Source organism: Rhinoraja longicauda, chromosome 32 (genome assembly GCF_053455715.1).
Source record: "Rhinoraja longicauda isolate Sanriku21f chromosome 32, sRhiLon1.1, whole genome shotgun sequence".
NCBI lineage: Eukaryota > Metazoa > Chordata > Chondrichthyes > Rajiformes > Arhynchobatidae > Rhinoraja > Rhinoraja longicauda.
In genome coordinates, this window is record NC_135984.1 from 11,486,824 (window position 1) to 11,500,907 (window position 14,084).

Sequence of the window (14,084 nt, forward strand, 5' to 3'; positions counted from 1 at the left end):
AAGGTGGCCCAGCGGGTTCGATCCCGACTACGGCTGCTGTCTCTATGGAGTTTGTACGTTCTCCCCGTGACCGCATGGGATTTCCTGGAGATCTTCGGTTTCCTCCCACACTCCAAAGACGTACAGGTTTGTAGGTTAATCGGCTTGGTATAGTGTAACAAATTGTCCCTAGTGTGTGTAGGGTAGTGTTGATGAGCGGGGATCACTGGTCGGTGTGGACTCGGTGGGCTGAAGGGCCTTTTTCTGAGCTGTATCTCTAAACTGTTAAAATAAAGGTGCTGTACGGTGAGTGTTTTAGTTACTAAACCAATCAATGGTGTTGTAAAATGGTCACAGTGTGATGGTAACTTCCTAAACTTGGTCTTACTGTGGGGTTGTGGTGGTTGAACAGAGGCCGCTGAAGTAGGTGAACTGGGATACAATGTACTTCAGAAGACGAGCTAAGATGCAAACGACGTTACACCACAGACATTTTATACCCTCTTTGCATTAAATGATAAACGCGCTATTGTGTATCCGAGTTGAGACTGCCAGGTGAGGGAGAACAATTGACTGTGTGTTCTCATTGTTCCTTGTCTGACTAGATATAGCTCTCCATTAATGGGGCACCATATCAATGTTCCGTAGGCAGGAAGTGTGCACCAGTTATGGATGAAAATCAATTCAGTTTAGTTGATTTAATTTCTAATCAGAAAATAGTGGTTTGATTTCTGCAGAAATGTTGGACAATGCCCAGCTGAGGGTCTGCCATGTGAAATTAAGGTCTGACGTTTAATTTAGTTTAGTTTAGAGATACAGCACGGAAACAGGCCCTTTCGGCCCACCGGGTCCGCGCCGACCAGCGATCCCCGCACATTAACACTGTCCTATACCCACCAGGGACAATTTTTACATTTACCAACCCAATTAACCTACATACCTGTACGTCTTTGGAGTGTGGGAGGGAACCGAAGATCTCGGAGAAAACCCACGCAGGTCACGGGGAGAACGTACAAACTCCGTACAGACCTGTTCAGGTTGATGTTAAAACTTCTGATGTGGGTTGCAAGCTCTGTGAGGGTGAGATGAAATGGAGCACAAGTTGTTCACCATAAAAAACCATTTCATAATTACATTTGCAATACCACTCAAAGAAATTCACTCAACCACCCATCTTTGCAGCCTCCACAACTTGGCAACCCATTCAGATACCAGGATGCCCTAATTGAAACCTCGAAGATAGACACAAAGTGCTGGAGTAACTCAGCGGATCAGGCAGCTTCTCTGGAGATAAAGGGTGGGTGACGTTTCGGGTTGGGACCCTTCTTCTGACTCTCATGAAGGGCCCCGACCCAAAACTTCACCCATCCTTTTTCTCCAGAGATGCTGCCTGACCGGCTGAGTTACTCCAGCACTTTGTGCTTATCTTTGGTATATACCTGTACATGCATCTGCAGTTCCTTTCTGCACAATAATTCTAGCCTCCTTGCTTTGCTGGGGCAGCCATGACTTGAAGGTTACCAATGCCCCAAGCAATGTAACTCCCCCACTTCATCTTTCCACTGCTCCAATCTCCTCCTTTTAAGATGGTCTTTTGAAACCTGAATCCCTGACCAAGCTTTGATCATCTCCTCTAATATCAAACGTGGTTCAAATTGTCACCGCACTGAGATGTTTTGAAATAAAACTGGTTGCTCCTTCCAATATAAAATAAGTGTTAAATGTGGCATTTCAGCTTGGATTATTTCCTGTAATTAGGCCAGTATACATTCTGGATCCTTCTATCATTTTAGTTTTTAGTGTTTAACATCCGCGGTATTTTTGCTTCAGTTTTTGTATGCCATTAGTCTGTCTCACTGAAAAATAAAGCAGCGTTATTTATCACATGACCCACAGGCCAACCAACATGCAGTGTGATTAAAACATAAATCGAGTAGGCGATTTCAGCCCGTTGGTCAAGTCCCTTGTGTCTCTGAATCAAAATGATGCCTCGGTAATTCAATGGAGATACATGCTGTATAGGATGAGGCACTAGTCTAGTCAGAGAGGAAGGCCTTGGTCTGAGTCACCAGTTTATGTTGAGTTGAGAATTAGAGATACAGCATGGAAACAGGCCCTTCAGCCCACACGATTATGCTGACTGTCGATCAACTATTCGCACTAGTTCTGTGTTATCCCACTTTCTCGTCCACTCCCGGCGCACTAGGGGCATTTCTTTTCACAGGAGCCATTTAACCCACAAACCTGCACGTCTTTAGGATGGGGGAGGAGACCGGAGCACATGAAGGGGACCAAGTGGTCACAGGAAGAACGTGCAAACTCCATGCAGACAGCACCCGAGGTCAGGATTGAACCCGGCTCTCTGGTGCTGTGAAGCAATCCCAGAATTCAAAACAAAAACCATGCAAAAATCTTCATACTTTCTCAGTGACTATATATTCAACATCGAAGGTATTTATTTCACAAAATGCTGCAGTAACTCAGCAGGTCAGGCAGCATCTCAGGAGAGAAGGAATGGGTGACGTTTCGGGTCGAGACCCTTCTTCAGACTGACGTGGTATATTCAACATGGTCAGTGTTATACCCAGTAATGTTAGCATCTCCCTTTTTCTATTGTTGATAGCAGGAACCTTAGTTTGCTGAAATTGACTACTGCATAATTCCTTTAAGTGATTGCAGTCCTGAAGTATTTAATTGACCGTTACATTTCTTGTGGTGTTCTGGAAAGTGCTATAAAATGTATAACAGATATATATATATATATATATATATATATATATATAACCAGGATAGACACAAAAAGTTGGAGTAACTCAGCGGGACAGGCAGCATCTTTGGAGAGAAGGAATGGCCCAAACCAATAAACGTGGCACAAGGACCAGCAGGCCACACGGAATACAATGCTTAGCTTTGGTCTCATACTGGAAGGTCCTGACACATTTTAGATGAGGGAAAGCAGCCGATAGATAATGTTTGCGTTTCTTTTAAATGTATTCTTCCTGCTCGGGGATTTGCATAGAAAATCTTGCTGATGGTTTTTTTACTTGTCCTTATAGGGCCGAGGGGTGGTTGAAAATTAGTCTGCTCTATATCCCAAGGAAGGAAACAGTTGAGTTGGTCAATTGAGATTCCCTCAACGGTCAACTTGCACACCGTAAACTCCCAGTTTGACGATAATTCAATACATTGGTCTAGTAACATTGATTGAGGGATCAATATTGGGTTTGTCCCCACCTGACACCTGTCTCACTGATAGTTTGCAGCCATCATGTTTGCTGTGAGTGTTTCCAGGTCAATCACCTGGGATGACCAAGCATTGCATATGATCAGCAGGCAGGGGTCGATCGCTGGGCTTCCCGTGTGTGCCAACGACTGGCGAACATGAAGCTGGCCAGAGACTTTGTCGATTGAACAATTGGAAGGACAGCAATCGCCTCATTAGACGGCAATGGCAAACATTATTGCTGAAAACTACCAGGAGTGAATCTCCGGTTGGTGAGGCAGCACAATATTTATCACTCAATCAATGTTACATCAGTCTGAAGAAGGGTCTCAACCCAAAACGTCACCTATCCATGATCTCCAGAGATGCTGGCCGACCTGCTGAGTTGCTCCAGCACTTTGTGTCTTTTTTTTAATAAACCAGCATCTGCAGTTCCTTGTTTTACCATTTTACTACTCCACTGCAAATTCTCTTCAAGGGAAGAGTTCTTTAGACTTTACTTTGGAGAATACAGTGCAGAAACATACCCCTTCAGCCCACCGCGTCCATGTCGACTGATAATCCCCCCATATACTAGCACCAAAGCCAATTAACCAACAAACCTGTATGCCTTAGGAGTGTGGGAGGAAACTGGAGCACCCGGAGAAAACCCATGCGATCTCCGGGAGAACGTACAAACTCCGTGCAGACAGCACCCATAGTCAGGATTGAACCCGGGTGTCTGGCGCTGTAAGGCAGCAACTCTACCATTGCATCGCTGTGCCGCCCTGTTCTGTGAGATCGTCTCTCACTGCTCCCCCTCGCTGATTCCTATTGCTCAGTCTGAAGAAAAGTCCGGCCAGAAATATCACCTTGCCATGTTCTCCAGAGATGTTGCCTGACCCGCTGAGATGCTGCACTGCTTTGTGCCCTTTTAGGTAAACCAGTATCTGCAATTCCTTGTTTCTCCTCCTGACTAAAATAAATTAGCGAATCTTTCTCACACTGGGAGTTTATAGCGTACAGGTTGACTGTGGAGTGAGTCTCAACTGAACCACTCGGCTAAGTGATGGCAACTCCAACAAGGTAGCAATGCCTCAGGATTGCATCAGAGTGTCAACTTAGACTTCATGTCCTTGAGAATATGGAGCAACCTTCTGACTTGGAGATAAGCCTGTTTGCCGCCCACTGACATCCAATACTAATTCAAACATGCCGCATTGTCCAAAGCAGCATGTGAACTGTGACTACCATGTATGGTGCAATTACTTTTTTTCTGGCAAGTGTAAAATTTTAATCTTTTTCCCAATTACATAAATGGATGAGAAAATTAATATTTCATCCCTATAGAGCCAGTTTCGACTTGCTGATAGGCCAGCTTTTCTACATAAAGCCTGTTGTACTGGCAGGCATATATGTCTTCATTTCAGTTTTACTGAATAATTAATAGGTTAAATTATCTTTTTTCTTTTACTGGTTAATTTTGGTGTATGTTGAATGCTTTGAGGCATAAATTCTCCCATTTCTGACAAGCTCTATTAAAATTATTAATCCCGTTAAACTGTAAATAGACTGCAATCAGGCCAGTGGAATGTTATCCAAAGCTGCCCCTTCCATTCATGGTGTTGGACTGCAGGAGAAGGAGGAGCCATCACATGTCCCATTTGTGGCCGATCTCTTGCCTAGACGCCATTTTCCAGCACTATCTGTGTATCCCTTGACGTCCAGAAAACTATTGATCTCTGCTTTGAATTGACACAACAATTGAGCTGTTGCAACCCAAATTCCAAATGTTCACCAAGCAGAGGGGGAAGAAGTCCTCCTCGTCTCAGTCTGAACTGGCCTATCCCTAATTCTGAAAAGGTACCCTCTAGTTCTACAGTATTTAACCCAGTGATACACCTTCAATACATCTCGACTGTTGGCTTGATAAGAGTAGTAGGACTGTTGCAGAGTCTTTCCAAAGAGCTTGTACTGGGACGATAGGCTGAATGGCCTACTTCTGTGCTGTAGTAAATGTGAAGATGCCAATTCTTTGTGTCATTGTGACAGATATGTGAGATTAAGCACTTCAAGGCCAGAAGTGATATTGTTCACGATATAAGGGAAAAGAAAGAGAGGGGGTAGCAACCCAAGAGAAGAGGTATAATTAGACCACATTGTCAGGGATCAACTCAAACAATAGTGTTTTGTAACTTTATTTTCAGATGTATTTGGAATAAACAAGCAGAGGCAATAATAAATGTGTGTGTTGGTGACACAAAAATCACAGCCCATCTCGGCGTGACTACCTTATCATGTCTCCATACACGTACTAATGACTGTCCCATTCCTGTAAGAGCTTCAGTCATGTTGAGGAATTCGTTCAACGTTAATAATTCCCAGTGCAATATCTTGTGCTTATTTTGTGCACTGTGAAGAGTGGCCTAGGATACCATCAAAACCGTTTGATGTCATATCATCTTTACCTTTGTATAGATTACAGCACAGAAGTAGGCCATTCAGCCTATTGTCCCTGTACAAGCTCTTTTGAAAAACTCTTTAACAGTCCTACTAGTCTTAACCCAACATGCAGCGTCACCTATCCATGCTCTCCAGAGATGCTGCCTGACCTGCTAAGTTACTCCAGAACTTTGTGGGTTTTTTAATCGTCATGTTCACCCTGGTTTCATACCATCAGAGACATCTCCTTCCCCAGTCTCCCTGTTGCTATCCAAGATTTTTTGGCCCACCCCCACCTCTCTTCCAACTTTTCCCGTCCTACTACAAGAGCGGGGGGGGGGGGGGGGGGGGTGGGGGTGGGGGGGGGGTTGGGGGGGAGGGGGTGTTTGTGGAGGGAGTGAGGGAGTGGCAGGTTGTTTGCTGTTACCAGTTTCTGCAAAGTCGGTCATTGTTGGCAGCTTTATTTCCAGCATTGCACGATGATGTCATCTTCCTCTCGCGCACAACGCTAATCATGTAACAAGATCTGCTCCTGAACTGAGGTTTTGTTAGCTGTTGGCATCTAATTGAAGTGTCTAAAATACGTTTAAGTGAGGAAAAGCAGTGTCTAAGAGCTAATCAAAGAGCCTGCCAGCTCGTGTGCAACACTGTTGATTCTCAGCCTGGAAATGCATCAACATTCGGTTTTGCAGTCGTTGAGATATTGAAAGGAGATCTCATCTTCGACTTGATTTTAAAGTTTTCCAACAACCTTTTGGAAGCATTCATTGTTTTCCCCACCCCCTCTGGGTGCAACATCCTCAATACCTGATGCCCACCCTGGTAGCATTTCATGTCTACACACAGAGACGTCATAGACTCATGCAGATTGGAAACAGGCCCTTCGGCCCAACTTGCCAATGCTGACCAAGATACCCATCTGTGCTCGTCCCATTTGCCTGTATTTGATCCGTATCCTTCCAACCGTTATTAACTATGTACAGTACATCCAGTCCACTCCCCTCATGTTTTTGTACACCTCTATAACAGTCATAGAGTCATACGACATAGAAAGAGGCCTTTTGGCCCAACTCAAAGCATATTTTTTGGCAAGGCTTATTGATCACGTTTGGAAACTCTCTGTTCCTGCCACTTCTTTCAGCCCCTTACCTAGCTCAGAGATCTGAAAGTGGTTATGAATGTCATAACTGACTAAAACTGGACATTGTATCTACCAGCCGAGGTATCGGACAGGATAGCTGTTTGCAAATAGTAGGAAGGGAAATATTAGACATGACCAGAATGGGACTAGCTAAATACAACAGCGATTTAGGGGCGGCACAGTGGTGCAGCAGTAGAGTTGCTGCCTTACAGCACCTGACACCCTGGTTTGATCATGACTACGGTTGCTGTCTGTATGGAGTTTGTACGTTCTCCCCGTGACCACATGGGTTTTCTCCGGGTGCTCCAGTTTCCTCCCATGCTCTAAGGACATAGAGGTTTGGAGATTAATTGGCTTTGGTATGTTGTTAAATTGTCCCTAGTGTGTAGGATAGAGTTAGTGCATGATGAGATTGATGGTCATCATGGACTAAGGGCCGAAGGGCCTGTTTCCGTGCTGTATCTCTAAAGTCTAAAGTGAAGCGATGGAGCAATTGTTAAAGCTGCCCATTTATCATGTCCACCAGGTGTAGGATGTTCTGTCCCTTCTGCATTGTACCAGCACCACAGTCTGTCAAATGACTAATTTAGTGGCCTCCTCACAAATCCAAGGCAGTACATTAGAGATAAATTTCCTAACATCCTATTACTTAGAGATACAGCGTGGAAACAGGCCATTGGGCCCACCGAGTCCATGCTAACCATCCCCTACACTAGCACTATCTTACACACTGGCGACAATTTACAATTTACTGTTTTCCTTCATGTAATGGTTTCTGAAAGGAATGTTATTGTTTTGCATTTTAAACAAGAATTTACTTTACAATACATCAACTATATTTATATTCCAATAAATTGTAGTTCTAAATTACGCAGACGATAAATACATATTTTCTCTGTTTGCAATTGAGAGGGCACTTGTCTCTTAACAATTATTAGCTGTCTCTTCCAGAGACCCAACAAAATGGCTGCCTCTCCCAATGCAACTCCTTGGCTCACTCAGTTTTTCCCTCCCAAACCACCCCTTCCCCGGGTACTTTCCCCTGCAACCGCAGGAGATGTGACACCTGTCCCTATACCTCCTCCTTTGGCTCCATCCCGGGACCCCAGCAATCCTTCCAGGTGAGACAAAGGTCACGTGAACCTCCTCTAACCTCATCTCCTGCACCCTGTGCTCCCGATGTGGCCTACTATACCATTGCTGCGCGATCCCTTAACTCTACCAAATTTTGTTAAAACCCATTTTGTTCAGGAAATAAAATCTGCCTTCCTTAAATTATCTGACCTATATGTCACTTCAGACTCACCAATGTGGTTGACTCTTAACGGCAGTCTGAGTTCAGGTCAATTGTGGGCGGAGAATAATTATTTCAAAATAAATCATGTTAAGGGCATGCACATATTCACATGTTTATAATGCTTGGGCTTAACATCCCCTCTAAGAACATTCATGTTTAAAGCCCTTGCTTCTGACCCAGAACCAGTGCCACGACTCAGTACAGAGGTGAAGGCGGGTCTCTGAGATGTCAAATATCCATCACTACTTAAAACTTTTAAGATTGACCGATAAAACTTGTTGGGTTTGAAGGCTAAAATAAGGAAGTACAGATTGAGAAGAAATATCTGAAGTAAGGATGTGAACCCATTAAAACTTTGTGGTTAATCTGCGATGTTGAATTTGAATTGAATTAAATACTTTATTGTCACATGTGACAAGTGACAGTGAAATTCCTTGCTTGCGTACCATGCCTTACTGCAGTCCCCCCATGCCAGGTGTTTCTGTCCCGTTAGTTTAATCACCAACTCTCCTGCTTTAGAGTCACAAGGTTTTTGTTTCAAGGCTTAGTTTTATCTCATTTCAAAGGGCGTCACAGTGGCGCAGTGGTAGAGTTGCTGTCTTATAGCACCAGAGACCCAGGCTCAATCCTGACTAAGGGTGCTGTCTGTACATTCTCCCTGTGACCACGTGGGTTTTCTCCAGGTGCTCCGGTTTCCTCCCAAACTCCAAAGACATGTAGGTTTATAGGTTATTTATTCACAAAGTGCTGGAGTAACTCAGCAGTTCGGGCAGCATCTCGGGAGAGAAGGAATGGGTGACGTTTCGGGTCGAGACCCTTCTTCTGAAGAAGGGTCTCGACCCGAAACATCACCCATTCCTTCTCTCCCGGGATGCTGCCCGAACTGCTGAGTTACTCCAGCAGAGACCCTTCTACTGAAGAAGGGTCTCGACTCGAAACGTCACCCATTCCTTCTCTCCCAAGATGCTGCCCGACCTGCTGAGTTACTCCAGCACTTTGTGAATAAATACCTTCGATTTGTACCAGCATCTGCAGTTATTTTCTTATAGGTTTATAGGTTAATTGGCTTTGGTAAAACTGTAAATTGTTCCTAGTGTGTAGGATAGTGCTAGCATACGAATTGATCACTGGTTGGCTCGGACTCAGTGGACCTGAGGGCCTGTTTCCACGCTGTAACCCTAAAGTCTAAAATCTAAAGCTCAGCATAGGAGCTTGAACGTTTGTTTAAAATGGCCCTCCTGGAAAGAAATGCTACAGAAATGCTGGATTCCCAGATAATTATCTCGCAAACCTATCTCCCCTGGACCTAAAGGATGATAATAATAATACTTACAATCAATTGAGCCTCATTTAGGGAATGTTGGAGCTCAGCTGACTCCTTTGATGCTGGGTCTGGATATTCATTTTACCACCTCTGCCAGCTGGGCTTCATTCCAGTCCATTGCTAGGAACAGACTAACCAATCACTTTAAACCTCACCTTGTTTAACATCACATTTATTGAAGTAATGACCCAGAGGAATTTAAAATTAATGTTATTATTTTGCTCAAGCTCGGATATCATCTGTTGCTAGATACTTGCAGATTCTCGGCCATAACAGTAATTCAATTAGACATCCACAGATTTATCAAGCATATGATGATAAATATTCTGCTGTGCCATAACAGTGTACTTTACTGTTATATTGGATAGAGCAAGGTCTGCTGCATTGGTATAATTCTTCTATCTCCCAAATCACAGCCTTCTGGTGTTTTTTTTTACAGTTTTATGACAATTTAAATTAACCTTTATGCCTGTCCAGTTCCCTCCACACAATAAGAAGACTTCCATCTATATACTAAAACTCTCGTTTGTTTGTTTGTTTGTTTGTTCCTGAACTACAGCCAAAACGGTACACGATAGGGCAACAATTTTAGGCCCATCTATTGTCTATCTTACTCACCGTCGTCCCTTTGGTGCTAATGGCAGAAGTTTCATTGAGATCGGTGTTATATTTTTTAAGTTATTCACATTTTAAAGTTTAAATCTATCTCCTAGGGAGGGGAGGAGGGAGGATAAGGGGGTTTGAGGGGGATGGAGTGGGGTGAGGGGAAGGGGGGGGAGGGGAAGGAGGGGGAGAGGGGAGGAGAGGGTGCTGCACCAATGCAGAAGAGGTTTGGGCCCAACGGGTCCACTTGGTCTAGTCTATCCTAAATTTAAATTAATTTTCAAGGATAGACACAAAGTGCTGGAGCAACTCCGTTGGTCAGGCAGCATCTCTGGATGGGTGACGTTTCGGGTTGGGACCTTTCTTCAGTCTAATCCTTTATCCATTCTCTCCAAAGATGCTGCCTGACCCACTGAGTTACTCTAGCATTTTCTGTCCAACTTCGGTATAAACCAGCATCTGCAGTTCCGTTTTATTAAATTTCCAAGGATCATCTTTTCCAATTAAACTCATATTTTCATGCACTGTTTAACTTTGTCTTTTAGGGTACAAGACCCTTTTGAAATGTCTCTCCGGAAGGTTCTGCAGTCGGGAGCTAATCGGCATCTTGGGTCCTTCAGGCGCTGGGAAGTCCACCTTCATGAATATATTAGCGGGGTATAGGTGAGTGACAGATGCTTATTGCTATTGATTCTTGCATCGTTACACTGATTAACTGATTGCTAACTGATTCTTTTTGCATACTGTTAAGTAAATTATTACTATACATAAGCACAATTCCAGATTAGGTACAAAGTGTATAGAAATAGCCCACGGGGACCGTATACAAGAGTCACCAGGTTTGGAGCCATTTTTAATGACCAAAGGCATCAAAGGCCCATTCCAGCCTTCACCTCCATCTGGATCATCTGGCAAACCGTCGTTCCTCACCTTGCCCGGCCATCATTCCACACTTCTGCTCCAGGGGCCCCTCCCGCAGCGACCTTGAGGGCCCTGGTTCTTCTTACCAGCCCTTTGTTCTTGCGTCGGCCATCGCCAACTCCCTCCACGTCCTCTCTGGTTCTCCAATCCTCGGGAGTGAGCACTGGGCCGGGATCGGCAACTTTCCTTTAAACACGGTGGCACAGCGGTAGAGTTGCTGCCTTACAGCGAATACAGCGCCGGAGACTCAGGTTCGATCCTGCCTACGGACGCCGTCTGTACGGAGTTTGTACGTTCTCCCCCTGACCTGCGTGGGTTTTCTCGGAGTTCTTCGGTTTCCTCCCACACTCCAAAGACGTACAGGTTTGTAGGTTAATTGGCTGGGCAAATGTAAAAATTGTCCCTAGTGGGTGTAGGATAGTGTTAATGTGCGGGGATCGCTGGGCGGCGCGGACCCGGTGGGCCGAAGGGCCTGTTTCTGCGCTGTATCGCTAAAAAAAATTTTTTTTAAATTAGACTGTAGAGATACAGCGTGGAAACAGGTCCTTTGGCCCACAAAATCTGCACCAAGCAACAACCACCCTCTACACTAGGGACAATTTACAAATATTTACTGAAGCCAATTAACCTAAAAACCTGTACGTCTCTGGAGTGTGGAAGGAAACTGGAGCACCTGAAGAAAACCCACGTGGTCACAGGGAGAAGTACAAACTCCGTACAGACAGCACCCGTAGTCAGGATCGAACCCGGGTCTCTGCCGCTGTATGGCAGCAACTCTACGGCTACGCCACTGAGGGGAACCCGGGCTCGGGCTTGGGCACTTCCTTCTTCAGGCACGATTCCCAGTTCCGCAGTAGGTGAACCAGTCCTGCCGTGTGGCCTGCTGGTCCTTGTGTCATGTTTATAGGTTTGGGCCAAGGTGAAGTGGTAATTGTGAATCATAGCAGGCATCAATGGATGAACATTTCCTGCTTCAAATGGAAAGAGATAAGGAGACCACAACTGTTGCTCAAAAGGATAAGATAGTTATTAATAAATCCAGATATTTGTTGGAATATGGTTCTTGCTATCAAAGAACTAGTTAAGTAGAGGCCACTGTGAAGTGTATAAGGAAATGTATATTGAGAGTGAACATCAGTCCGTTGGGCTGAATGGCTTCGGTTGGTTATAATTCGGTATTCGACAAAAATAACTATTTTATGATGATTTGTACTCCTCTTGTGCTCCTTTTAGGAAAACGGGAATGAAAGGCCAGATCCTTGTAAATGGACAGCCACGGGATTTGCGAACATTTAGAAAGATGTCCTGCTACATCATGCAAGATGACATGTTGCTGCCACACCTCAGTGTGCTGGAAGCCATGATGGTAAGTTGCTGGGGCACAGGCCTGCTATTTACACGCGACAAGTAACAGCGACCTGCGTGACTCGGGTGTCAGGGTCTACAGGGAGAAGGCAAGAGAATGGGGTCGAGAGGGAAAGATGGACCATCCATGATTGAATGGTGGAGTAGACTTGATGGGCCGAATCTGCTCCTATGTTTCGTTTGGAGAGACAGAGCGGAAATGTACAGATACCTGCACATTAACTCTATCCTACACGCACTAGGGACAATTTACACTTATACCAATCCAATTAACCTACAAACCTGTACATCTTTGTAATGTGGGAGGAAACCAAAGATCTCGGAGCAAACTCACGCGGTCGCTGGGAGAACGTACAAACTCCGTACAGACAATACCCGTAGTCAGGATCGTACCCGGGTCTCTGGCCTGCAAGCACTGTAAGGCAGCATCTTTACCACTGCGCCACCCTGTCTTAGGAACTTATGACTCTTGTTGGGAATTTGTCTCATCTGGGGGCCATGTTCAATTCTGGCTACTGTGCTGTAGGAAATACATCAATGTACTGAAGTGGGTGTGGAAATTTACCGGGGCAGTGCTGAAGACAAGAAACTTCATGTCTAGTTGAATATATTGTCCATATCTGAAAATGCTCGACAAAGTCTCCAGGAAGTTAGAGTGGCACAGTGGCAGACTTGATGGGCTAAAGTGCCACTTTCCATGCTGTATCTCACTGTGACTCCATAGGTTTTTCTTAGAGGCACAAACACTAAGTTGACTTAAGTTGGAGATGTTCAAAATCATGGATAACATTCCCTAAGAGAAGCCTGTTGCATTGGTAGGTAACCGGAAATCTCTGATTTAAGGTGATTATCAAAAAAGGCGGGGGGTTTTTTACAGTCAAGATGCTTAATACGATAAAAAGGAACTGCAGATGCTGGTTTTTACCAAAGATAGACACAAAATGCTGGAGTAACTCAACGGGTCAGGCAGCACCTCTGGAGAAAATGGACGGGTGACGTTTCGGGTCAGGACCCTTCTTCAGATTCAGTTGGAAGAAAGGTCCTGACCCAAAACATTACCTATCCATTTTCTGCAGAGATGCTGCTTGACCCACTGAGTTGCTCCAGCTTTTTGTGTCTATCTATGATGTTCAATGTGTTGGACGTATATTTGTGTAAACGATACAGAATGTAGCCAGCAGTCCCTAACAGAACTATAGTCATCCAGCTATCCAATTAGAAGGTTGGACAGCACAGTGGTGCAGAGGTAAAGCTGTTGCCTTACAACGCCAGAGGCGTGGGTTCGATCCTGACAACGGGTGCTGTCTATATGGAGTTTGTACGTTCTCCCTCTGACCACGTGCGTTTTCTCCGGGTGCTCCAGTTTCCTCCCACACTCCAAAGATGTACAGGTTTGTAGGTTAATTTTCCTTGTTAAAAATTGTGAATTGTCCCTAGTGTGTAGGATGGAGCTAGTGTTTGGGGTGATCGCTGGTCGGCACCTACTCATTGGGCTGATAGGCCTGTTTCCGCGCTGTATCTCTATAGAATTCCTGACCTCTGCAAACCTGCTCTGAAGTCAATAGTTCACTGTCAGGTTCCAGAGAGAGGGCCAAGAGGACTGAAGTTACAGGTCGTTAGATGTGAGCCAAAGGAAGCAGGAGATGGGCAGGAGCCCAGAACTGCAGGAATGCAGATGTGTTGGAGCACAGAACCTGCAATAGGTTACAGAAATGCAGAGGGAGTGAGGGTATGGAGAAGCTTCAACACATGGATTGAGTTTTAATTGGTAATCACCGGTGGAGAGACGAGAGTTGTTTAGAGAGGAGAT

General features: G+C 44.8%; 1 protein-coding gene across 1 annotated transcript in view; it reads left to right on the forward strand.

The window, feature by feature from the left end:
- Positions 1 to 14,084, forward strand: part of abcg4a (ATP-binding cassette, sub-family G (WHITE), member 4a) — a 113,838-nt gene that overhangs the window by 68,720 nt on the left and 31,034 nt on the right. Inside the window, exons 3-4 of the mRNA XM_078427013.1 lie at positions 10,534 to 10,651; positions 12,143 to 12,275. Of these exons, the coding sequence (XP_078283139.1) occupies positions 10,534 to 10,651; positions 12,143 to 12,275 (251 nt within the window). The remainder of the gene's footprint in view (positions 1 to 10,533; positions 10,652 to 12,142; positions 12,276 to 14,084) is intronic.